General features: G+C 41.9%; 1 protein-coding gene and 1 long non-coding RNA gene across 2 annotated transcripts in view; both read right to left on the bottom strand.

Annotated features, from left to right (window-relative positions):
• Positions 1 to 261: 261 nt before the first annotated feature.
• LOC119930904 lies at positions 262 to 3,625 on the bottom strand. The gene is made up of 2 exons (XR_005451855.1): positions 1,471 to 3,625; positions 262 to 671 (listed from the first exon to the last, which is right to left on the bottom strand). It is a non-coding gene; the product is annotated as an uncharacterized LOC119930904 (long non-coding RNA).
• Positions 3,626 to 3,898: 273 nt separating this feature from the next.
• The window catches only part of WDFY1 (WD repeat and FYVE domain containing 1), a 76,181-nt gene continuing 53,837 nt past the window's right edge, over positions 3,899 to 26,242 (bottom strand). The window contains exons 8-12 of the mRNA XM_038749111.1: positions 20,378 to 20,483; positions 16,016 to 16,117; positions 11,644 to 11,774; positions 6,974 to 7,082; positions 3,899 to 4,631 (exon numbers count right to left, since the gene is read on the bottom strand). Coding sequence (XP_038605039.1) covers positions 4,572 to 4,631; positions 6,974 to 7,082; positions 11,644 to 11,774; positions 16,016 to 16,117; positions 20,378 to 20,483 — 508 coding nt within the window. The 3' untranslated portion in view covers positions 3,899 to 4,571. The remainder of the gene's footprint in view (positions 4,632 to 6,973; positions 7,083 to 11,643; positions 11,775 to 16,015; positions 16,118 to 20,377; positions 20,484 to 26,242) is intronic.

The following is a 26,242-nucleotide window of genomic DNA, read 5'->3' as shown; positions in this document are numbered from 1 at the left end:
AGCGGAAGTCAGAAATCCAAACGGAATAGTCAGTGCCGCCCGAGTCACTTTCTCCCCCTTTAAATTCTTCCAATGGTGGGAGGGAGGAAGTTGCCATCACCGTTCTTCATTTTTCCCCTCTGAATTAAGAACAGTCAGATATGTTTAACTGAGTGCCCTGGAGGAAAGATTTGTTGGCAAAACACTGGAATTCGGGATCTAAAATTCCTCTCTCAATTTCCAAAGGGGTCTTCTAATGAACACAAAGACAAGTTACAAACATTAACAAGCAAGAAACATTTTATTGTATATGTATTCAAAATTAAAAAAAAAAATACATGGGGGGCAGAGGTAAATTTATCTAGTCCCTCTGACTTAAGTAGGATACAGTATTTTGCAGGGACACAGCCAGTAAGAGACAAAAAAATACACTTTTCCCCCCCAATCAAAAAAGCCATACAAGAAAAATGCATTAAACTGTTTCCTAAATATAAATCTGCTGCACAAATTTAAACTTCTTCAAATAGTTATTGTATATTAAACTGTATAAAATACAGTTGACATTCAATAATCTGCTTCCATTTAACAACTAAGCAATAGACAGTATGTATCACTCATTTGTTAAACCTCAGAACGGACACTTGATATTTTGCTAGTAGCAGTAGTAGCTATTTGGTTAAAACTTGAGGAACCTAATTCAATGCAAACTGATGTTAATTTAATGCAAATCTGGGTTTTAAAAAGCACTGCTTGCATTTGAATTTTTGCAATTTTTATGCAGTATGATCCAGTTTAACCAGCTTTAAAATTTAGAACTAGATTGCCAAATATAATTCTTATGCATCATTTGTTAAACCTCATAACGGACACTTGATATTTTGCTAATAGTAGTAGTATTTACTTGGTTAAAACTTGAGGAACCTAATTCAATGCAAATTGATGTTAATTTCATACAAATTTGTATTTCAAAAAGCATTGCTTGAATTTGAATTATTGCAATTTTTATGCAGTATGATCCAGTTTAAACAGCTTTAAAATTTAGAACTAGATTGCTGAATATAATTCTTATTTACCACTCATTTGTTAAACCTCATAACGGACACTTGATATTTTGCTAATAGTAGTATTTACTTGGTTAAAACTTGAGGAACCTAATTCAATGCAAATTGATGTTAATTTCATACCAATTTGTGTTTTAAAAAGCATTGCTTGCATTTGAATTATTGCAATTTTTATGCAGTTTGATCCAGTTTAAACAGTTTTCAAATTTAGAACTAGATTGCCAAATATAATTCTTATGTATCACTCATTTGTTAAACCTCATAACGGACACTTGATATTTGGTTAAAACTGGAGGAACCTAATTCAATGCAAATTGATGTTAATTTCATACCAATTTGTGTTTTAAAAAGCATTGCTTGCATTTGAATTACTGCAATTTTTTGCAGTTTAAACAGTTTTCAAATTTAGAACTAGATTTAGAACTTGAACCTAATTCAATGCAAACTGATGTTAATTTAATGCAAATTTGTGTTTTAAAAAGCACTGCTTGCATTTGAATTTTTGCAATTTTTATGCAGTATGATCCAGTTTAACCAGCTTTAAAATTTAGAACTAGATTGCCAAATATAATTCTTATGTATCACTCATTTGTTAAACCTCATAACAGACACTTGATATTTTGCTAATAGTAGTAGTATTTACTTGGTTAAAACTTGAGGAACCTAATTCAATGCAAATTGATGTTACTTTCATACAAATTTGTGTTTTTAAAAGCAATGCTTGCATTTGAATTATTGCAATTTTTATGCAGTTTGATCCAGTTTAAACAGTTTTAAAATTTAGAGCTAGATTGCCAAATATAATTCTTCAGGGAAAGAGTTAGAAGAAACAGGCAATTCCTATCATATTTTGATTTGCCTGAGACCGCAGAGACGACTGAGAAGGCAGAAGCAAAAATGCACTACACAAATTGAGATCTAATGGACTGGTGTCTACTTGTTGCTAAAGGATTAATCTTATTTGGACTAATACTGAGAAATAGAGAAGAGTTTTGTGTTTTTTTTTCTTTAAAAGCAACTGACATTTCTTTGCCATAATTCTTCTCTTGATAAATCCAGTACATAGTTCCTTATCCCCCAAAATATAGGCTATCCATCCCCGCTGTGGCTGAACAGTTATATGTGAATGCTCCCTGTTGGATAAATCCTTTCCCCAACAAAATCATTGATGCAACGCTGTCTAATTAAGGAGAAATAAGGCCCCATCCACCTTCTGTAAAAAAACAAGTTGTAACAGAATAGTTGAAGAACGACCACATGCCTCACTCTGAATGTAAGAATTTCTTTCTGCTCCTGTACTGGTGACGGGGCAAAGCAAATTTCTACAATGGAGAGGGATTTTTTTTCCCCATTTGTTTTAAATAGATAGTAGACAGCACCTAATCGTTTCTCCATCTTCCAAGTGCTAATACTTTTCTTCCCACCCTTCTTGCTTAAGTAACAGAAACTGACCATGAAGGAAGGGGATAACTCAGGAACCAGCTGCTCTGAACAACTTCCAAATTATTTTATTATGCAAAAAGTTCTAATCTCAGACTCCTGCCAGCTACGGTGACATGCAGTTTAACCAAACTCTCTTTTTTCAAAACTTACACAAAAGTGACAATGAGGTGCATTAACGACATAGCGTAATCAAGTCCACTGGAGAAAAAAAATAAAATCCCTGGGCTAGCACTCTTGTATGAATAGTGTAAAGGATAAGCATCTATCTAAATTGGTTTCAAAAAAAGTTGTTTGTTTTTTTTTTTTAAAAAAAAATCACCAACTTACGTTTCCCAATTGGACGTTAGTAACATATTTTCTGCTGAGGGCCCAAGAAACGTTACCAAAAACAAAAATCTTTTCCACGTGATTTAAATACAAAATTAAAATGAACAATAAAACGCTGTCATTTCCGAAGACCAATAAACTTTCCTTAAGAACCAAAACATCACGCTGTTTCCCCTTTTACCAACATAGGTGCTGGCTTGGATATTTAGGTATCAGACGGCGGGAACCAAGTTTCCGAAGTCTGATACTAGGTTCCGTTGCTGCTTCTGAACAGCATCTACGATTTACCTTACTATCGTCTTTATTTCCAATTCCTGAACATATTACCCCGTCAACTTCCCAACTCAATGAAACGGAGCACCCTTATCAGATTACCTACATCAGTCAAAGCTGCAGAAAACACTTATTTTAACCCATCCTCCAAAACTGCACACCCCCTCTACAATCATCCTGGCAGCCCTACACATCCTGGGATTTGCAGTTTAAAAATAATTTGTTGCAAATTTCTCTCTACGAAAGTAAATGGAATGCTGAAAATTTTTCCAGGAAGTTTGAGTAGCCAGTATTTTATATGCTTCTCCGCTATGGCAACAGATTAATCAGCCATGAAAACACAAGGGGCTTCCTATTAACAACAATTTCCGTGCAAGGCCTTTATAAGAGCTATTTACCCACAGTCACTAATCCTTCCCAGGACGTCCCGCTCACAGCAGTCACTGTTAAAATACATTCTATTTGGCATTTTTTATCTTCTAACATTTCTTCCGGGTAATTTCCAAAGAATGCCAAACATGCTGCAGTCAACGTCACACATAGTCATTTTAGAACTAGAAATCAGTCTGTCCGACCAGATTGGTCTAAGGAGCTGACTGGGTCCTTTCCCATGGCGGTCAAGCTGGGAGAAAGGGCTTTTCCACCAGTTACACGAGGAAAGTCGTCAGATTTGCGAGAATTACATTTTAACAGGCCTGGGACGGCTTCTCACAGAGCAACTGAGACAAAATAGTATGTCCTGAGCTGCCTTTACCATTATTGAAAGTGTGCAACTTACAAAGAATACAAGTGGTGGTTTAGTCAGAGGACACAAAAAATGACAGGTAGCCTGGAATTACAGGCAAATTAAACTAGCTGGAAGGAACAGAGATCATCAATAAATTTACAAGTAACTTAAATGCACAGAAATTCTCAGATACCGCCAGCAGACTGAAGATATATTCTGGCTTCTGACTTCTACTGCCACCCTACCAGAGAGAGAGAATTAAAAAAAAAACAAAAAAAACCCAGCCTCCTTCTTCTTCCATCCCACTTCAACAAAACATAATAAAAATCTCCTTTTAAATCAACCCAGACTGACTATAAGTAGATTTAACCTTTGATGGGAATTTTTGCCTGGAAGTGTCCATAATTTTCCTCCCCACTAAAACTCACGAGGCTTTCAGAACATTGCTATTTCGTTAGAGAACACACTCTGTTTACAGTAAAAGGTAAATTAGGTGGTAGTAGATCCACCATTCAAGGAGTCACGTTCGACATAAATCTTTTGTATGATGTTCCTACCGGCCTTATAGGGGTCCTTCTGTAAGACGGTCTCGGGGTGTGCTACAGAACAATTTTGTTCTCATAAAGGCCATTGTCCAATTTGAGGAGGCGGAGGAGGAGGAGGAACGCCAAGCGACCTGCGACTGTGGAGATATTCATAGGAAGGACATCATTTGGTGCATGTTGCTGTACATAAGGTGCATAAACTGCCGAGATCTCGGGTCAGCCGGAGGAAAACCCAGTTGCCAGACTGCAACCGACTACAGGTGTCATATCCCAGATCTGGAAGACAAGATGAGAGCAACAGACACTTAACTGAGCCTGCCCAGTGATAGTTCAAAAGACCACGAGAAAAAAAAAAAATCCCACAAAATTTGCAAACCGGAAAGCTGCTGAAAATGAAAAGGCAACCAAAGCATGAAAATGAGCAGAAATATACAATTGAATGCATCAGATAATTCATTTATTCTCACAACCTCCCTGAGACTGTGATACCAAGGACTTCGAAAGGTAAAGATAAAAGAGGAGTCAAAAATTATTTCCCCAAGGAAGAAGCAGCAGGAGCAGTGAGTGACCTAAGCACAACAGCAAGTTGAAGACTGGAAATTCTGCCATCACTGCCAAAGATTTAATAATAATAATAATGGCATTTGTTAAGCACTTACTATGTGCAAAGCACTGTTCTAAGCACTGGGGAAGATACAAGGTGATCAGGTTGTCCCACGTGGGGCTCACAGTCTTAATCCCCATTTTACAGATGAGGTCACTGAGGCACAGAGAAGTTAAGTGACTTGCCCAAAATCATACAGCTGACAAGCGGCGGAGCCGGGATTTGAACCCATGACCTCTGACTCCCATGCCTGGGCTCTTTCCACTGAGCCACGCTGCTTTTCTATTTCCATTATGTCTCCTGCCTGAACTAAGATCCCAATTTCATCTTGAAATATATATTATGGGAGGGGACTGAAGCCCCATTGGGACCCAACTTGGGTTAGAATCAAGTCACTGGGCCTGATACTACAAAACTGGAAGAGACCTAGAACTTTCTTCTAAGATATGCGAGAAGCAGCAGAGAAGAGACCTAGAACTTTATTCTAAGATATGCGAGAAGCAGCAGAGAAGCAGCATGGCCTAGTGGATAGAGCACAGGCCTATGAGTTAGAAGGGCCTGAGTTCTAATCCCGGGTCCACCACTTTTTTGATGTGTGACTGTGGGGAAGTCCCTTCACTTTTCTGCGTCTCAGTTATTTCATCTGTAAAATAGGGATTAAAACTGTGATCCCCATGTGGGACAGGGACTGTGTCCAACCTGATTATCTTGTACCTGCCCTGACGTTTAGAACAGTGCTTGACATATAGTAAGTGCTTATCAGATACCATTATCATCATCATCATCATCCATACTATTCACATTCCAGCACTCCTAGAAATGAGGCCCAAACCCCTGGAGCTAATCCCTGCTGCTGCCTTGGAATGAAAAGAAATGGGAAGGGTGAGGAGGCCAGGGCCAGCTTTGAATTTCCAAACTCTTTCAGAGCCTGATCATCAAGAGTGGAACCATTTTCTTCTCTCAAATCAATGGCTATTTCTCCTACTTCAAATTGCGTTCTTCACGGAAGTACCTGGAAGCACACTGCAAAATTAAAACAGCATGGCCAATATAATAAATTGCTAAAAAGCCTCGTAAAGTCCTATTTTAAAAACTCATACATCAGATTTAATTTGTTTACATTTTCTGGCTTGTTTACATACAGTAATTTCTATTTTCAAAACAAAGGGTAACGGTTTAGAAAAAAATAGCCTCTCTAGCCTATAGAGGGGTTTAGTACGGTGGGGGGGTTTCTCTGATATAGGAAAACATTTTCAAAAGGTTCTGTGATTGTCACAAGAGTGGGAAACACTGTAGAACGAGTCGGAGGGAGCCTTAGAGGACAAATTTTTAGTTTCCACCCTTCACACACGCAAAGATTTTTAGAAACATGAAGTATAAGATATGGAAAAGAAAAACTTAATGAAACTTTAACAGATAAAAGTTAACAGGAACAGGACAAAAGGAAGTACCATAAATAACAGGATGCAATAGCTGAGTAAATAATTGGACAAATAAGTCTACACACATGTTCATAAGTCCTGATGACAGGAATAAAACATATAAGTCCCAAGGGTGGGTGTTGGGCTGATATAACTTTGGTATTGTGAGTCAACTGAAGTGAAGGCTTAATAAGTACCTTAACAAGACTTTCCAAGTTCTCTGAGGAAGGGTTTCTAGAGAATAAGGCCACACAAAAGCTAAACAAAATGCAAATATTTGAGCTCTACGAGTTCCTGAAATGATCTGCTTCTGCTTTATCATACGTTAAAAAGGAGCCGAGGAAAATTCTTTAAGAAACATCTACCTGCTAAGGAAACCAGATGAAAATCCTAACCACCACCGCCAGCATAGTGGCTCAAATTTTTTGAGACAACGTGGCGATAGATGAACAAAGCCACGTTAAAATACACGCGGAGGAAGATGGAAGAAAAACCTTTCGCTGTGCTTTGGAAAATTCAATTGTATAGTGTAATGGAAGAAGGTGGTAATTCAACCTAAGAACTGAGATACTGAGACAGTTTGCAATGCTTACCTTTACCACACGATCGCTCCCACAGGTCACCATCAGTCCCCTGGCGATATCCATAGACATATGGGAAATGTTGTGTTTTCCTTCATGAAAGGTTGCCAGGGAAGTGCGGCTAGCAGAGGGAAGAGTTCATTTAAAACATACTTGTTAAAGAGTCATGAAGGGTCAAAACAATGCTGTAATGGAACATATGAAAATATTTACAACAAACCTGGAACTGGACAGAATACATTTCTGAGAAAGGAGTCACGTTTTGTGCCCACTTATAGGCTACAGAGTACCTAAAGGACCACAATCTAATGGAGGAAACTCAGTTTCCTATATCGGGACTAATCGAACTGTGGATTGTCCTTACGATTTCTGCTTGTTCTTGCCCCAGAGCTCATCTCCCAGGGCCGTTTCTCGACTCACGCTCCTGGAATCCTTTTCATTCATTCATTCATTCAATTGCATTTATTCAGTGCTCACTGTGTGCAGAGCTTGGGAGAGTGCAATCTAACAATAAAGCGACACATTCCCTGCCCACAACAAGCTTACAGTCTAGAGGTGCTCCCAACTTAGTCCCAATCACAAAGGTGGGAACACTGAGCTCCTAAGAAGGGTTCCTTTATGTATATACGTTTGTACATATTTATTACTCTATTTATTTATTTATTTTACTTGTACATATCTATTCTATTTATTTTATTTTGTTAGTACGTTTGGTTTTGTTCTCCGTCTCCCCCTTCTAGACTGTGAGCCCACTGTTGGGTAGGGACTGTCTCTATAGGTTGCCAACTTGTACTTCCCAAGCGCTTAGTACAGTGCTCTGCACACAGTAAGCGCTCAATAAATACGACTGATTGATTGATTCCTTTCTGCGAATATGTGCGAGCTAAGAGGGTGAGCCCCAAAGGAGCCTAGATTGTGGGCAACTAAGGCCCAGGTTCACCAACCATAAATCCCCTCCTCCTACCTTTCCCTTCACACCCTTCAAGGAGCTTTTACTCCTGGGATGCCAAGGTGGTCCCAAGCAGTAGGGCCTTTTCCTGGGCACTATACAGAACACGTTTAAGATGTTTGAACTTCGGAACTTTTAAGGAACGCTCTGCTGGTTCTCTTCTAGCACTACCAAAGATCACTATGAAAGGAATAAAAAGCATAGCCAACTTTAAATGCTTTTTGGGGTTGCTTTTGAATGGCCTCTGTTAAGCGCTTACTATGTGGCAGGCACTGTACTAAGGGCTGGGGTGGATACAAGCAAATCAGGTTGGACACAGTCCCTGTCCCGTGTGGGGCTCACAGCCTCAATCCCCATTTTACAGCTGAGGAAACTGAGGCCCAGAGAAGTGAAGTGACTTGCCCAAGGTCACCAAGCAGACAGGTGGCAGAGCTGGAATTAGAACCTAAGTCCTTCTGTCTCCTAGGTCATGCTGCTTCTCTGTTCCAAAGCTTTAATTGTGCCTGAGGTGAATGAATGATGCAGCATTTAAAGTGTCTCCTCATAAAAACCGCTTTTTTGAATGATAGCTCTCCTGACATCAATAAATCAATCAATCGTATTTATTGAGCGCTTACTGTGTGCAGAGCACTGTACTAAGCGCTTGGGAAGTACAAGTTGGCAACGTATAGAGACAGTCCCTACCCAACAGTCTAAAAGGGGGAGATAGAGAACAAAACCAAACATACTAACAAAATAAAATAAATAGAATAGATATGTACAAGTAAAATAAATAAATGACATGGGAATGCAATGCACTTTAGGACTGAAGTCCTCTCGCGCACACCTCCTCTCTTTCTATAGTGGCAAGTACTACGAAGGTGCTCAGAAGACACTACAGTGGTACACTCATCAGGGCTGAAAACAGGCCTGATTTTGCGGGGAGGTGAAAGGCAGAAGGAACGCAATTTAAATCTAGTCCAAGACTTTTGTGTTTATTTGCTTGTTTTGCAGGCCATTTGACAGTACAGGTTCTCCCATGCCCATGCAGGACTCTAATGGATTGACTATCAAAACTAAGAAGCCCCAGACCTGGACTAAATCCAAGAAGATGTCCTGCAGCTAATGTGCAGACTGATGTCAACTTATGCTTCGAGGAAAAACAACAAGTCACTGATACATTCCCAATGGTACCTGATTGTCCACCCTTCCGAAATGTGGATCTGTGGTAAGAGAAGATGTCATACTTTAAGCTAATTGAAAGGTGCACTATGATGCAAAGGAGTCCTTTGGGATTTCTTCCATAACAATAATAAAAGAGGACGTGATTTATCACTATGTTGGTGTCCATCCAAATTACCAGGAGGAACATAGGGTTCCTCTTGCATCATCATCATCATCAATCGTATTTATTGAGTGCTTACTGTGTGCAGAGCACTGTACTAAGTGCTTGGGAAGTACAAGTTTGCAACATATAGAGACAGTCCCTACCCAACTGTGGGCTCACAGTCTAAAAGGGGGAGACAGAGAACAAAACCAAACATACTAACAAAATAAAATAAATAGAATAGATATGTACAGGTAAAATAAATAAATAGAGTAATAAATATGTACAAGCATATATACATATATACAGGTGCTGTGGGGAAGGGAAGGAGGTAAGATGGGGGGGGATGGAGAGGGGGGTGAGGGGGAGAGGAAGGAAGGGGCTCAGTCTGGGAAGGCCTCCTGGAGGAGGTGAGCTCTCAGTAGGGCCTTGAAGGGAGGAAGAGAGCTAGCTTGGCGGATGGGCAGAGGGAGGGCATTCCAGGCCCGGGGGATGGCTATGTGGGCAAGGATTGGGTACGTTTATTATTATATTTTACTCTCCCAAGTGCTTAGAACAGTGCTCTGCACATAGTAAGCGCTCAATGAATTCGACTGAATTGGGAGCCTCTGGAATTTCCCATTCCCTGTAGCAAAGCAGTGTCCACCTAGGGTGTACTGGTTTCCAACTGCCCTCCTTACCAGGGAGTTTTCACTCAGTCGCACCCACCTGGTCCACCTGGTATGCCTGATGATGATAACAATAATAATAATAATAATAGCATTTTTTAAGCGCTTACTATGTGCCAGGCACTGTAGTTAGTGCTGGGGTGGATACAAGCAAATTGGATTGGACACAGTCCCTGTCTCGTGGGGAATCACAATCTCAATCCCCCTTTTACAGATGAGGAAACTAAGGCCCAGGGAAGTGAAGTGACTTGCCCAAGATCACCCAGCAGACAAGCGGCAGAGCTGGGATTAGAACCCATGACCTTCGGAGTCCCAGGCCCGTGCGATGTCCACTCTGCCATGCTGTTTCTCATGATACAGGGAAGCCACAGAATTGGGCCCTTAGGGCAATACGCTGGAGGCTGCAAACTTCAACGGGGCCATTTTTGTCCGGTGAGACCCGGAGGATTGGCCCTGATCGTGGATGGAAGGACAGCTGACCCGCTACGACACACCAGAAGGGAGCTGCAAGCTTGTCTTCTACAGTGTAAGCTCACTGTGGGCAGGGAATGTGTATGCTATATTGCTATAGTGTACTCTCCCAAGCGCTCTGCCCATGGGAAGTGCTCAATAAATTCAACCAACTGACTGAAATGACCCACATAAGCCCAGGTGTTTGCTTCCAAAGAGCCCAGCTCGGAGGACCCACTTGCTAAGGTGAAGTTTCCAATAGCCAGCGGTCAGCAGAGCCAAGGAAATGGTTTGAAGATAAAACAGAGCTGTCACTTTAAGTTTATTACGGACCCAAACTCACATTAACCATAAAATGACCTTTTTCAGCATCTCAGGTTAGATGAGGCTGTGACGGTATCCGTCAACAAGGGAAAGCCTGCCACCCGGCAGCCTCGACTGCAGCACCGGATGCAAAGGCAAAGACGTTTTCTAAGGCGGAACTGAGACGAGTAAGGCTACAGTCCTTCGGAAAAGTTCCTACAGGCGGGCTGCTGTTGTGAAAGGACTGAGCCACGTTCTCCGGAAATTTTAATAAATGACACACAAGCCGAGCACGCCTGAAGAAAAGGCTGAAAAGCGGGGAATGGGAGAAAACGTTCCTTCCAGTCAGTCAATCGTATTTATTGGTGCTTACTGTGTGCAGAGAACAGTATTAAGCGCTTAGGGGAGCACAATGTAACAGTAAATAGACACATTCCCTGCCCACAGCAAGCTTACAGTCTAGAGGGGGAGACAGGCGCTAATATAAATAAATTACAGATATTTACATAAATGCTGTGGGGCGAGGGGGTCAGAGAGCAAGTCAGAGTGATGCAGAAAGGAGTGGGAGACAAGGAAAGGAGGGCTTAGTCAGGGAAGGCCTCTTGGAAGAGATCAAGCAATCAATCAATCGTATTTATTGAGCGCTTACTGTGTGCAAGAGATGTGCTTTCAATAAGATTTTGAAGGGGGAGAGAGCTACTTTTTTTTAGAAAGAGATAAGTTTCCAACTATTTACAAGACATCTTTCTTCCTAGTCTAATGAACTGCTTAAAGGTGACCATTCTACAGTGAATGATATTTAACACAGCAACTTAATCAGCTGTACGGATCGGATCGAAAGGGCAAACCAGAAGGGCCAACCTGGATAGGCACCTATTCAGGATTATTCCTTTTTTAAAAAAAATAAATAAATTCAGCCCCTCTTTGAAAAGCTGCTCAACCTCTAGTTGCGAGCTGCATGTCCACAGATAGGTGAGCAGAAATGAAAAGATCGGAAAAGACTTACTCTTCATCTTTGATGGACTCAAAGCAGGAGTCACAGACCCGGACCTGGAATTCGAAGCCCATGACTGGGTAGCTGGAACGCTTGGTGCTGCACTTTCCACAGACGGCTAGTCCACATTTCCTACAGTGATGCTTTGAGGGCGGGAAGGGGAGAATGAAATGCAAATTTAAGATTGGATTTTAAATTCGTAGTTCTTTGTAGTTGAAGAGGACACTCCTGCATAACTATCGCAAGTATCAGAGTAGAAGAAAGTGGCATTTATTCCAGTTTTTTTTTTAAAGTATTTTGTTAAGTGCTTACTACGTGCCTGGGGTAGATACAAAATAATCAAGTTGGGCACAGTCCATGTCCCATGTGAGGCTCACAGACTTAATCCCCATTTTACAGTTGAGGTAACTGAAGCATAGAGAAATAAAGTCACTTGCTCAAGGTCAGGCCAGCATTTGAACCCATGTCATTCTGATTCCCAGACCCATACTCTAGCCACTAGGCCAGGCTACTTCTCTATGTACCGCTTCTTTTAATCTTCCAAATAAATGAGGTGAGATCTAAAACATTTCCTAATAATTCCAACATCAATCTTAATTTCAACAGATCTAGTCAATGCACATGCATTTCCCCTATTTGGAATGGCCTTTCCACCAAATAATAATACTAATAATGGCATTTATTAAGCGATTACTATGTGCAAAGCACTGTTCTAAGCACCGGGGAGGTTACAAGGTGATCAGGTCAATAATAATAATTGCATTTATTAAGCGCTTACTATGTGCAAAGCACTGTTCTAAGCATTGGGGAAGTTACAAAGTCATCAGGTTGTCCCACGGGGGGCTCACAGTCTTAATCCCCATTTTACAGATGAGGGAACTGAGGCCCAGAGAAGTTAAGTGGCTTGCCCAAGGTCACACAGCTGAGAATTGGCGGAGCCGGGATTTGAACCCATGACCTCTGACTCCAAAGCCCGGGCTCTTTCCACTGGGCCACATTGCTTCTCAACAATAATTATGCTATTTGATAGGCGCTTACTGGGTGCCAAGCACTGGGGTGGATACAAGCAAATTGGGGGTTGGACACATTCCTTGTCCCCTGTGGCGTTCACAGTGTCCATCTCCATTTTACAGATGTGGAAACTGAGGCTCGAAGAAGTGATTTCTCCATGGTCACACAGCAGACAAGTGGCAGAGCCAGGGTAAGAACCCATGATCTTCTCTAGACTGTGAGCCCACTGCTGGGTAGGGACCATCTCTATATGTTGCCAACTTGTACTTCCCAAGCGCTTAGTACAGTGCTCTGCACACAGTAAGCGCTCAATAAATACGACTGAATGAATGAATGATGTTCTGACTCCCCTTCTAGACTGTGAGCCCACTATTGGGCAGGGACCGTCTCTATATGTTGCCAACTTGGACTTCCCAAGCGTTTAGTCCAGTGCTCTGCTCACGGTAAGCGCTCAATAAATACGACTGAATGAATGAATGAATGGGATCGATCCACTAGGTTTTGCTGCTTAGGGAAGGCCGCTTAGGGATGTGATTTTAGGAGGGCTGGGAAGGTGGGGTGAGTGTGCTCTGTTGAATATGGAGGGGGAGGCAGTTTCAGGCCAGAGGCAGGACGTGGGCGAGAGGTCAGTGGCGAGATCGACAAGGTCAAAGTACAGTGAGAAGGACGGCATTAGAAGAGCAAAGTCTGCGGGCTGGGTTGTTGTAGGAGATTAACGAGGTAAGGAAGGGAGAGAGCTCATTGTTTTCAAGCCAGTGGTAAGGAGTTTCTATTTGATGTGGAAGTGGATGGGCAACCACTTGTGACAGTACTTTGCACATAGGAAGCGCTTAATAAATGCCATTATTATTATTATTATTTGTCCAAGGCAACGGCAGACGAACGGCAGAGCCGGGAATAGAGCCCAAGTCCTTCTGACTTTCAAGCCCAAGCTCTTTCCGCTAGGTCCACTGGCCAGAGAAGCAGCGTGGCTCAGTGGAAAGAGCCCGGGCTTTGGAGTCGGAGGTCATGGGTTCAAATCCCGGCTCCGCCACTTGTCAGCTGGGTGACTTGGGGTAAATCACTTCACTTCTCCAGGCCTCAGTTCCCTCATCTGTAAAATGGGGACTAGGACTGTGAGCCCCCCGTGGGGCAACCTGATCACCTTGTAACCTCCCCAGCGCTTAGAGCAGTGCTTTGCACATAGTAAGCGCTTAATTAAAAAATGCCATTATTATTATTAGGTCACGCTGCTTCTCTAAATTTTCCCTACAGAGCAGCATTGTAAATTAATCATTTGGGGAAATTTGGCAATTCATGAACTTTACTTTAACCCCCATGGAAAATGCTCCAGTAGTAAAATATTATTTTCAATTAGTCTAACACAGGTTCCTACTCACCTTGGGTGAATGCCTATTTCCAAAGCAAATATTTGTACTTATATTTGCAAAACTTTAATATTTTACTGAATACACGTGGATTTTCTGCCACTTTCTGCTTTTCCTACTTTAGGCAAGGCCTCAAAGTTCCAGGGTCACAATCATCTTCTCATACCTCCACAGGATTTAAATTCAGTGTTTCAAGCAAAACAATTGCCTCGTAAATGGTTGTGACAATGATGGTACCTTATGCTGCGAGAATTTCTTTTTTCTCCGCCACTTGTCAGCTGTGTGACTTTGGGTAAGTCACTTCACTTCTCCAGGCCTCAGTTCCCTCATCTGTAAAATGGGGACTAGGACTGTGAGCCTCCCGTGGGGCAACCTGATCACCCTGTAACCTCCCCAGCGCTTAGAGCAGTGCTTTGCACATAGTAAGCGCTTAATTAAAAAATGCCATTATTATTATTAGGTCACACTGCTTCTCTAAATTTTCCCTACAGAGCAGCACTGTAAATTAATCATTTGGGGAAATTTGGCAATTCATGAACTTTACTTTAACCCCCATGGAAAAAAAATGCTCTAGTAGTAAAATATTATTTTCAATTCGTCTAACACAGGTTCCTACTCACCTTGGGTGAATGCCTATTTCCAAAGCGAATATTTGTACATATACTTGCAAAACTTTAATATTTTACTGAATGCACATGTGGATTTTCTGCCACTTCCTGCTTTTCCTACTTTAGGCAAGGCCCCAAAGTTCCAGGGTCACAATCACCTTCTCTTACCTCCATAGGATTTAAATTCAGTGTTTCAAGCAAAACAATTGCCTCATAAATGGTTGTGACAATGACGGTACCTTATGCCGAGAGAATTTCTTTTTTCCAAATTCTCTGCGGTATTCTCCCTTACGTACTGAGTGCCTGAATTTCAACGGGCAGTTCTCAAACTTACAACACAATGAGAGCCTCAGAAATTGCACATTTGTTTCAAAACGCATGTTGAAACTATCTTTCTCAGGGAATCGGTGCCTGAACCGGGGTCAGAAACCCATTTTTAAAAGCAGAAATAGCCAGAATTGTGTACTCAATCCATTACAGATGAGTTATATGGTTACATTAATGTATTTATATTGAATCAGACAGGTCCGCCCCCTCGGAAAACTAAATTTTACTTCATCAGAAAGTAGAGTGGGCCTGGCAAACCTGCCTGGAAATCAGGTAAACCCCTTCCGTGTCCGCTGTGTGAACCAGTCACCGCCTCCGTGTGGATGATAATAATTCATTCATTTTGCCGTATTTATTGAGCGCTTACTGTGTGCAGAGCACTGTACTAAGTGCTTGGGAAGTACACGTCAGCAACATTGAGAAGCAGCGTGGCTCAGTGAAAAGAACGTGGGCTCTGGAGTCAGTGGTCATGGGTTCAAATCCCGGCTCTGCCAACTGTCAGCTGTGTGACTTTGGGCAAGTCACTTCACTTCTCTGTGCCTCAGTTACCTCATCTGTAAAATGGGGATTGACTGTGAGCCCCCGTGGGACAACCTGATCACCTTGTAGCCTCCCCAGCGCTTAGAACAGTGCTTTGCACATAGTAAGCACTTAACAAATGCCATTATTATTATTATTATTAGAGTTTCCCATCCTGGAACCCCCTCCCACTTCTCTGGGCCTCAGTTACCTCCTCGATTAAAAAAAAAAAATTGGGGATTAAGAGTGTGAGCCCAATGTGGGACAGGGACTGTGTCCAACCTGACTAATCTGTATCTACCCCAGTATTTAGAACAGTTTTTGGCACACAGTAAGTGCTTAACAAGTACCATAATCATTATTATTATTAGGAGGAGTTAAATCCTGATAGATTACTGCCCCTCTTCTTTTCCCACTCAAGTATCCACAGTTTATGTTGGTTTGGAGGCTGCAACCACAAAAGGGGGTGGGGGATGAGGCAGACCCCTCCCAGGCCAGTTGGAACCAATCCCTAAAACACTTTAAACGCACCTGTAGCGATTATCTTCTTACCTGTCTTAATCCTAGTGTCTTCGTGTCCCACATCTGCTTTATGTTCCAGAAGAAAGGTTGTTCACATTTCTGACAAGAGTCACTTTCTGACCATTGAGGTGCCTGGTTAGAAGAAAAAAAACAAAAATCAATCACCTACTGTACTTTTGGCTTCTTTTTTCTGTAAATGACTACTCAGTAAGAGCAATCTTGCTAGAATTTGTTTTCAAATTCTCGAAGTTTGGATGTTAATCTATTCATCAGCGCATAGAACAGTGCTTTGCACATAGTAAGCGCTTAATAAATGCCATCATTATTATTATTTGTTACATGTTCAGTATACAATAATCACATGCATAATCCAATTAAAATAACCACTATTCTAGGGTGGGGGGGTGGCTTTGTTTGGTTTTTTTTGTTTTTAAGGACCCTAACGGGTAAACAGGATTGCATCTGATCTGCTTATCTTGCATTTACCCCAGTGCTTGGCACATAGTGAGCACTTAAATGCTGCAATTAGTATTAAGAGCTTCTGTTTGAAGAAGGAACTGGAAAACCATTGGAGGTTTTCAAGGAGTAGAGCGATATGTGCCAAACAACATTTGAGAAAGATAATCCGGGCCGCAGAATGAAGTGTAGTCTACAGAAGGGAGAATTTGGAGCAGGGAGACCAGTGAAGAGCTAACAAAGAATCCAGAGCGGAAAGAACACGAGCTTGAGCCAAGATAGTGGCCTTTTAATGGAGACGATGGACTAAATCCAGGAAATACTGTGGAAGAAAAAACAACTGAATTTAGTGACCGACTATGAGCTAATGAAAGGCAGACAGGATCTTCCAACACCAAGATTGGAAGTTTTTTTAAAAATCAATTATATTTATTGAGCACTTACTGTGGGCAGAGGATTGTACTAAGTGCTTGCAAGAGTACAACAGAAGTGGGAGGCACATTCCCTACCCTCAACGAGCTTACAGTCTAGAGAAAGACATTAATATAAACAAATAAATGAGATTATAGATATGGAAATAAGTGCTATGGAGCTGAGGGAGGGGTGAATAAAGGGTGCAACTCCCTAGCGCAAGGGTGACGCAGAAGGGAATGAGAGGAGACGAAATGAGGGCTTACTTGGGGAAGGCCTTGAAGGGGATGTGTTCTTAATAAGACTTTGGAGGTACGGAGAGTAAATGCCTGTTGGATATGAAGAGGGAGAGAGTTCCAGGCTAGATGGGTGACATGGGTGGGGTAAACAGTGAGACAGAGAGGACTGAGGTACAGTGAGTTGACTGGCATTAGAGGAGCGAAACGTTTGGGCTGGGCTGGGCAAGGTGATTGTGTGCCTTAAAGCCTATGGTAAAGAATTTCTGATGCAGCGGTGGATGGACAACTACTGGAGGTTCTTGAGGAGTGTGGATTTTTGTAGAAAAATGATCCAGGCAGCAGAGTGAAGTATGGACCGGAGTGGGGAGAGACAGGAGGCCGGGTCAGCAATGAAGCTGATGGAGCAGATACAGTAAGTAAGCTTGGATTAATGTGGTAGCAGTTTGGATGGAGAAGAGAGGGCAGATTTTAATGATGTCCTGAAGGATGATTGGACAGGATCTGGAGACAGGCTGAATATATACGTTGAATGACAGAGATGAGTCCAGGATGACACTGAGGTTAGGGGCTTGTGAGCGAGGGAGGTTGGTGGTTCTGTCTACAGTAATGGAAAAGTCATGGGGAGGGTAGGACTTGGATGGAAAGATGGGTTCTGTTTTAGACATGTTAAGTATGAGTTGTTGGCAAGACACCTAAGTACTTAGTACAGTGCTCTGCACACAGTAAGCGCTCAATAAATACGATTGAATGAATGAATGAATGAAGTAGAGATGTCCTGAAGGCAGGAGGAAATACGAGCCCGCAGAGAAGGAGAGAGACCAGGGCTGGAGGTCTAGATTTGGGAATCACCCGTCTAGAGATGTTAGTCAAAGCCAGGGGAGAGAATGAGTTCTCCAAGGGAGTGGGTACAGCTAGAGAATAGAAGGGGGCCCACAACTGAGCCCTGAAGGACTCCCACAGCTAGGGGTTGGGAGGCAGAGGAGAAGCCCCTGAAAAAGGCTGAGACTGAGCGGCCAGAGAGATAGTACGAGAACCAGGAAAGGGCAGTACCAGTGAAGCCAAGGATGGATAATGTTTCCATGAGAAGGGGGTGGTTGATAGCGTCGAAGAGGAGTGCTGGGGAGGAGATGTGGCCCGCTGGAAGAACCACGGGCCTGAAGGCCAGAGGTCCCGGGTTCAAGTCCCAGCTCTGACACCCGTTCCCTATGTGGCTTTGGGCAAGTCACTTAACTTTCCCATGTCTCAGTTTCCCCAGCTGTAAACTGGGGGTAATAATACCTGAACCCAGCTCCAAGGGGTGTTGGGAGGAGTAAATAACTAAATAATTAATGTAAGGCGCTTTGGTAATAAAAGCATCACCTAGAAACACAGGTATTATTATAAGCACTTAGTACAGTGCTCTGCACACAGTAAGCACTCAATAAATACGACAATGAATGAACTGAGAGGTCGCAGAGGATTAGGATGGAGTAGAGGCCACTGGATTTGGCAAGACGGAGATCGTTGGCGACCTGTGAGAGGGCAGTTCTGGTGGAGTGAAGAGGGTGGAAGCCAGACTGAAGGGGGTCAAAGATAGAACTGGAGGGAGGAATTGGAGGCAGCGGGGATACACAACTCATACAACATTTTTGGCTTTTTGTTAAATGCTTAGCAAATGGGGTAAAGGGAGGGGTTTTTTTGGATGGGAAGAAGAGCATGTTTGAAAGCAGTGGGGAAGAAGCCATTGGAGAGTGAACAGTTCAAGACAGCAGTCAGGGAGAGAGGGAGGGGGCAAGCGTTTTGATAAGGTGCAGAGAGATGAGGGCGGAGGCCCAGGTGGAAGGTGTGGATTTTGAGAGGAAGCAGACCACCTCCTTTTGAGATATGTTAAACACTTACTGGGTTCCAGGTGCTACACTAAATATTGGGGTAGCTACAAGATAATCAGATTGGACAAAGTCGCTGTCCCTCATGGGGCTCATAAAAGGAGGAAGATTGAATCCTCATTTTACAGATGAGGTAACTGAGGTTCCGAGAAGTTAAGTGACTTGCCCAAGGTCGGAAAGCAGAGAATTGGGGAGTCAGAATTAGAACCCTGATCCCTTCACTCCGAGGTCTGCATTTTTTCCACTAGGCCACGCTACTTCTCAAAAGGAGGGTGGTGTTACCGTCTACTGCCCTTGGAAAGTAAGAGTAAGTTTAGGAAGTGAGATAAGGGGCTCAAAGCTTAAGGGTCTATGCTGAGCCTCTGATATACCCCTGAAGCACCTCCGCAAATCTAGGCCAACAATGGCCATAACAGGGATTGCAAAGATGCTGATCTCCTAAGGGCATTAAGCTGTCTCAGGAATACTGGACCTCATCAAGACCAATCTGTTGAAACGAGCTACTTTCACACTTCTTCATATCACTTCCATCTTTGATCCATCGCTCTTACCTTTCCCCAAGCCTAGAACGCCCATCCACTCTTTTTCCTTTTTTAAAAAAGTATTTAAGCGCTTACTATGTGCCAGGCACTGTATTAAGCACTGGGGGGGGGGGGGGGGGGGGGGGGGGGGGGGTGTACAAGCGAATCAGGTGGACTCAGTCCACGTGGGGCTCACAGTCTTAATCCCCATTTTACAGATGAGGTAACTGAGGTCCAGAGAAGTGAAGTGGCTTGCCTAAGGTCACACAGCAGACAAGCTGTAGAATCGGGATTCCCTTCGAGCCTTTCTAAAAGATCATCTCCCACAAGAATTCCCCAATTCCCTTCCTTCCTCTTCACTTGTTTCACCAACTGAAACTTAAGGGCGGGCATTACATCTTTCAATTTGACTGGGTTTCCCCAACCACTTTGTAACTGGAGCACTCTGCTCACATGAGAAGTAGCGTGGCTCAGTGGAAAGAGCCCGGGCTTTGGAGCCGGAGGTCATGGGTTCGAATCCCAGCTCCGCCAACGGTCAGCTGGGTGACTTTGGGCCAGTCACTTCACTTCTCTGTGCCTCAGTTACCTCATCTGTAAAATGGGGATTAAGACTGTGAGCCCCCCGTGGGACAACTTCATCGCCTTGTAACCTCCCCAGTGCTTAGAACAGTGCTTTGCACATAGTAAACGCTTAATAAATGCCATCATTATTATTGTTATTATTATGTGATAAGTAAATATTGTTGCTGATGATGGGGTTTGCTCCAATAATACTTGTGAGGCGGTGGCGGTATTCGGCAGTGAGTTGTCTCATTATGGTTTCAAAAAATGGGGACACCCTTGCCGACAGAAGTCTTAAAGAATCTCTCCTACCTAAATCCATCTAGACTTTACTTTTACCTCTTCTCTGTTGACATCCATATTCCAAACTGCGATTCCACCGTCGGACGAACAGGAAACTAGTTGCCTTGTCAGCTGAAGGTAACAAATGGACTGCACCTTGTCACTGCAAATGAAGCACATATTATCCATTTGGCTAAAACTTGAAGCAAAGGGAAGGTCCTTAACATGCCTACATTTTAATGTCTTCCTCCTACAAGTTCTAAACTAAAACTTGATGTGATGCCAATTATGGTGTTACTTTCTAATTCAACTAAGCTAAGCACCCAAGTGATAGCACCGTCAAATTTCGTGTTTACTGCATTAATTAGATGTATAGAGATTTAACGACAGTCCAAAATTTCATTCTTCGGCTACACAATACCTAGCCATGAAAGGCCACAAAGTGGAGAAAGACATAATAATATCATTCATTCATTCAATCGTATTTATTGAGCGCTTACTGTGGGCAGAGCACTGTACTAAGCACTTGGGAAGTACAAGTTGGCAACATACAGAGATGGTCCCTACTCAACAACGGGCTCACAGTCTAGACGGGGGAGACAGACAACAAAACAAAACGTGTGGACAGGTGTCAAGTCATCAGAATAAATAAGTAAAGCTAGATGCACATCATTAACAAAATAAATAGAATAGTGAATATGTACAAGTGAAATAGAGTAATAAATCTGTACAAACATATACACAGGCGCTGTGGGGAGGGGAAGGAGGTAGGGCGGGGGGGATGGGGAGGAGGAGAGGAAAAAGGGGGCTCAGTCTGGGGCTCAGTCACAATAACAATAATTGTGGTATTTATTTAGCATTTACTATATGCCAGGCACTGTACTAAGTACTGAGGTGGATACAAGCAAATTGGGTTGGACGTGATCCCTGTACTGCAGGGGTTCACAGTCTTAATCCCCATTTTACAGATGAGGTAACTGAGGCACAGAGAAGTGAAGTGACTTGCTCAAGGCTACACAGCAGACAGTGGCGGAGCAAGGATTAGAACCCGTGACCTTCTGACTCCAAGTTGGATGATTTATCCACTGCACCATGCTGCTTCGGAAGACTTGGTATTATAGGAAGTGTATATCTAGCTTGGTGGTACATTTGGGTGGAAAAACTCTTAGGTTGTAATGATCCTATAACACTGGGAGCTTGTATTTACCACAGCTCAATGTGTCCAATTAAAAATTTAACATGGGGGCAATTATAGTAGTAGACTTTTAAAACCAAATATGCATTTTACGATAGCTATCTATTAGGATGAATTATACAAAATTTCATCAGTAGCTGGAGAGGAGGATGAATTATATAAAATTTCATCAGTAGCTAGAGAGGTATGCCTAGAGGGCAAGGACTATTCACTGAATTTTTATTTTCAACCTGGTCTGAAAAACGTTTCTGGGAAATATGGAATTTTTATTTTAATCTAGTAATGTCCCAGGTTTCACGTGTTATCAGTTTTTGAGACTGTACTTTAATATGCCTCCTGCTTTTCTTTCCTGAATCTCAGTCCTGTTTAAAACCTAAGCACAGAGTAAAAAAAAAAGGAGTCTTTTTGTGACTATGCCAAAAACATGCTCCATTTTTCAATGAAATACAATTTTCCCCTTTGATCCAATACTTCATTTAAAAAAAGCTGAACAGTATGGGTCTTTAAAATACATGCAGCCTTTAATTTTTAAGCTCTATTTTCTTATTATTTTATATGAATCTGATAAACAAGTGTATCGCCCTGCTGAAACCAACCATCAATTTGTTAATTGATTTGTTTCATTTATATTGCTAACGGTTTTTACTAAAACAATTGCTGTATGCTAGGTACAGCACACTCAACAAATTGCGCAGAAAGCTTGTATTTCCCTAGATAGCTTTGCTTCTTCGTGCTATAATTATTTTCCGCCACATTTCAAACCCCTTCCTCTGGTTTTTTTGTTCTTTCCGCCAACGTTTCTGCTTGGAAAGGGTGCTCAGGATGTCATCAGTCCTGCTAAGTTCACGTTAAATTACTGTTTTAGAGTTATTGGGCTTATTAGACTTATTAGACTTACAGTTTTAAGTTTTAGACTGTGAGCCCACTGTTGGGTAGGGACTGTCTCTATATGTTGCCAATTTGTACTTCCCAAGCGCTTAGTACAGTGCTCTGCACATAGTAAGCACTCAATAAATACGATTGATGATGATGATTTATTTTACTTGTACATATCTATTCTATTTATTTTATTTTGTTAGTATGTTTGGTTTTGTTCTCCGTCTCCCCCTTTTAGACTGTGAGCCCACTGTTGGGTAGGGACTGTCTCTATATGTTGCCAACTTGTACTTCCCAAGAGCTTAGTACAGTGCTCTGCACACAGTAAGTGCTCAATAAATACGATTGATTGATTGATTGATTGCCTGGAATATAGTAAGCACTTAACAAATACCATAAAAAAAAACCTAAGGAAGGATGGCCCTGATTAGAACAGTGCTTTGCACATAGTAAGTGCTTAATAAATGCCACCATCATCATCATCATCATAAGCGAGTTTTGTGAAGAGTGAATTTTTAGCATTTATTGTGCACCCACTTGATGCATTACACTGTAGGAATTCATTCATTCTTTCAATCAATCGTATTTATTGAGCACATACTGTGTGCAGAGCACTGTATTAAGCGCTTGGGAAGTACACAGTAATGTAGTAAGCACTTCGGAAGTACAAAATGAAGTGACAGATCCCCACCCATAAGGAGCAAGATAACCCAGTATGGAATAAAAGAAAAGCTGACTACATGAAAAGAAAGTTAAGGTTGTAGTTAATTTGTCAGGCACTAATTTCTTCCTATCTCTCCCACAATGAAACTCAAGATTCCATTTGGAAAGACTGAATAAGCTCTCCAACTGAACTGAATTCTGCAGCAATCAAGGAAATTTAAAAAAAGTACCCATTCTTTCTGAAGGAATAAAAAAACCTTAAAATGTCATACTGAATCAGACGTCAAGTTCTATCCAGCTAGCTTTCTGTCCCAAATAATTTTTGAAAGAGCGTGATAGTTTTTCATCTCCTCTCTCATTTTCCCCTTGAACAATTCCACCATGGACCTATTGCCCTTAAAACAATCTTCATCTTTCTCAAGCTTCTTAAACTGGACACCATCAGGAAAGATAGGGGGGGAAAGAAAACAAAACATCTTTGAACTCATAAAAGTATGGCGTGTCTACACTTCAAATATGTGCAGTTCTGGTCCTCAAATCTTAAAGAAGGTATAACTGAGCTGGAAAAGGTACCGAACAGGGCAAAGAAAATAATCGGGGAATTGAAACAGCTTCCACAGATGAAAAGATTAGGAGTTTTTAGGTTGGGGTGGGCAAGATGAAGACTTACAGGGGACAGGACTGAAGTTTAAAAATCAATCAGGATATGGAGAAGAAATACCACCAGCATCAGGAAGTACTTAGTGAAACTTGAAGATAGTAGCTTCGACACAAAAAGAAACATTTCTTCCCAGTGGGTGGTAAGCATATGGAACCTTATCTCAGGAAGTTATTCTGACCCAAACTGCCATAGTCGGGAAAGAGTTTAAATATGTTCAAGGACATGAGATCTATATTAGGGTATATGTTAAGGAAATTAGATAAATGACCCAAAAGGATGTCAACAGAATTGCCCATCACACTGTTCTTCTAAACATGATTTCCCCATGGTCAGAAGCAGAATCATGGGCTCACCGCAGCCTTGGTCTGACACAATATGACATGTCTTAGGTTCTTGTCTTTAATTTTTCCCTCTATTTTGGACAGCAACCATAAATGCATCCAAACCCTTCTTGAAACTATAGGTATTTTCTGCTTGTCCAAATCTACCTACTTCCCCAACAGTGCAACAGTCTTGAGCCCACCACCTTCAAGCTGTATTGGATTCCCCCTAGTTCAGAATTCTGAGATATAGGAAACCACAATTTTGTGTCTGGCTATTCCACACGCTTTTCAACTCCAAGTGCATTTTTTACCCCTCAACCAAGAGGTAATCCACACTGATCCTAAGCCAGCTTCAGATACCTTTAAAGAACCATTTATTACTGTAGCAGCTTTTAAAATAGGTCCTCTAATTCCCCTTGTGCACCTGACCTGCCATTCTTTATGGGCTTTCCTATCCTCACTAGGGTGAGTTTTCTCATTTTTTAAAGGGGGATTTTTTTCCCACCAATGACCTGTTTTCCTTATCCATGGAGCTATCTGACTGTGAGCCCACTGTTGGGTAGGGACTGTCTCTATATGTTGCCAATTTGTACTTCCCAAGCGCTTAGTACAGTGCTCTGCACATAGTAAGTGCTCAATAAATACGATTGATGATGATGATGATGAATGCCCACATTTTTGTGAAATTATTGTTCAATCCCCACATTTTACCCAGGTTTCTAATATCATGTTTTAAAGAGTTTCCAAGATTCGCTATGGGTTTTGTGTTGATTTTCAGATTTTTCCTACCTAAGATTTAAAGTTCATCATAGTTCTCTATTCTAAACTTTAGATTCCCTGTACTGGGTATTTCGGGCCTTCTCGCCCCAACAAGAATGCTACATTTCCTTATTTCATAATAATCATTGCACTGTATTCCCCGCATGATCCTCGTGCATCAGATCTTGGCCACGACTCAAAATTACATCCACTATATTATTTTTCTTTGGGTATTCCAGAACAAGTTGTTCCAGAAAACAGTCATATCTGTCCTGTTCATTCTGTCAGCCTGTGTATACGTAATTGAAATCGCCCACTATTACTAACAATTTTAGTTCTGAAATCCCTCCATTCTCATCCAGCATTCTCTTCTCACTTTTCTCAGAACAGTCCTATTATATCAGTTATATCTATTTTATATATTTGATATATTATATATCGTCTGAGAGCTCAGAGAAGAGGCCTCAGTGCAAGAGGGCCCGGTGGGCTCATTTGCAGGATAGGTCCATTTAAGGGTTTATTTCCACCTGATGGTTTTCTTTCTTGCGGAGCTTGCTTTCTCACAATAGGATGCATGACAAGGAAGACAAGGAATCAGATGGCAACAGCTGATCCCGTAGGCTTTCTCACTCCTATGGTGGGAACCATTTCTGGGGAGGTGGCATTTTAAAATCTTCAACAGCAAGGAAAATTGAAGCCCCGAAGTCGACACGGACAGGATTAAAAAAGAGCCCAGAGAAAAAGCCTCTTGAGAGATCTTAAAAAAGCACACATCCCCAGCGTTTAGAACAGTGTCTGACCAATAGAAAGCACTTAAATACCACAAAAAGATATTGACACTATACAAGCAATTAACAGAGAAAAACTTAAAAATTTAAAAATAAAAATTGTAAATAATAATAATAATGATGGCATTCGTTAGGCACTTACTATGGGAAAAGCACTGTTCTAAGTGCTGGGGTGGATACAAGGTGATCAGGTTGTCCCACGTGGGGCTCACAGTCTTCATCCCCATTTTACAGATGAGGAAACTGAGGCACAGAGAAGTGAAGTGACTTGCCCAAAGTCACACAGCTGACAAGTGGCAGAGTCAGCATTAGAACCCATGACCTCTGACTCCCAAGCCCGGGCTCTTTCCACTGAGCCACACTGCTTCTCAAATACTTCAGGACTGGTGCACTGAACTGAAGGCAGTTTTGGAAGAACTGGCGGAGATGTGTCTCTAATATTAAAAGTTCAATTATCTGAAGTAGACCAAGATTTAAAGCCAGGTAAATCAAGGCCCCTGAATTTGACACTGTCAAAAAAAGGAGCTGTACATTCTTATGATTAAAGTTACAAAAGTATCTTTCTAGAGAAGGGTTGCAATGCCATACCAGCTAGGGTTATTACATTTCTATTCTCCCACGGCTCATTTGGGTATTCATATTACATTCGGTAAATTT

The sequence above is a fragment of the Tachyglossus aculeatus genome, chromosome 7 (assembly GCF_015852505.1).
Source record: "Tachyglossus aculeatus isolate mTacAcu1 chromosome 7, mTacAcu1.pri, whole genome shotgun sequence".
In the NCBI taxonomy this organism is placed as follows: domain Eukaryota; kingdom Metazoa; phylum Chordata; class Mammalia; order Monotremata; family Tachyglossidae; genus Tachyglossus; species Tachyglossus aculeatus.
Note: the sequence above shows the minus strand (reverse complement) of the source record. Positions and strands in the feature narration are given on the sequence as shown.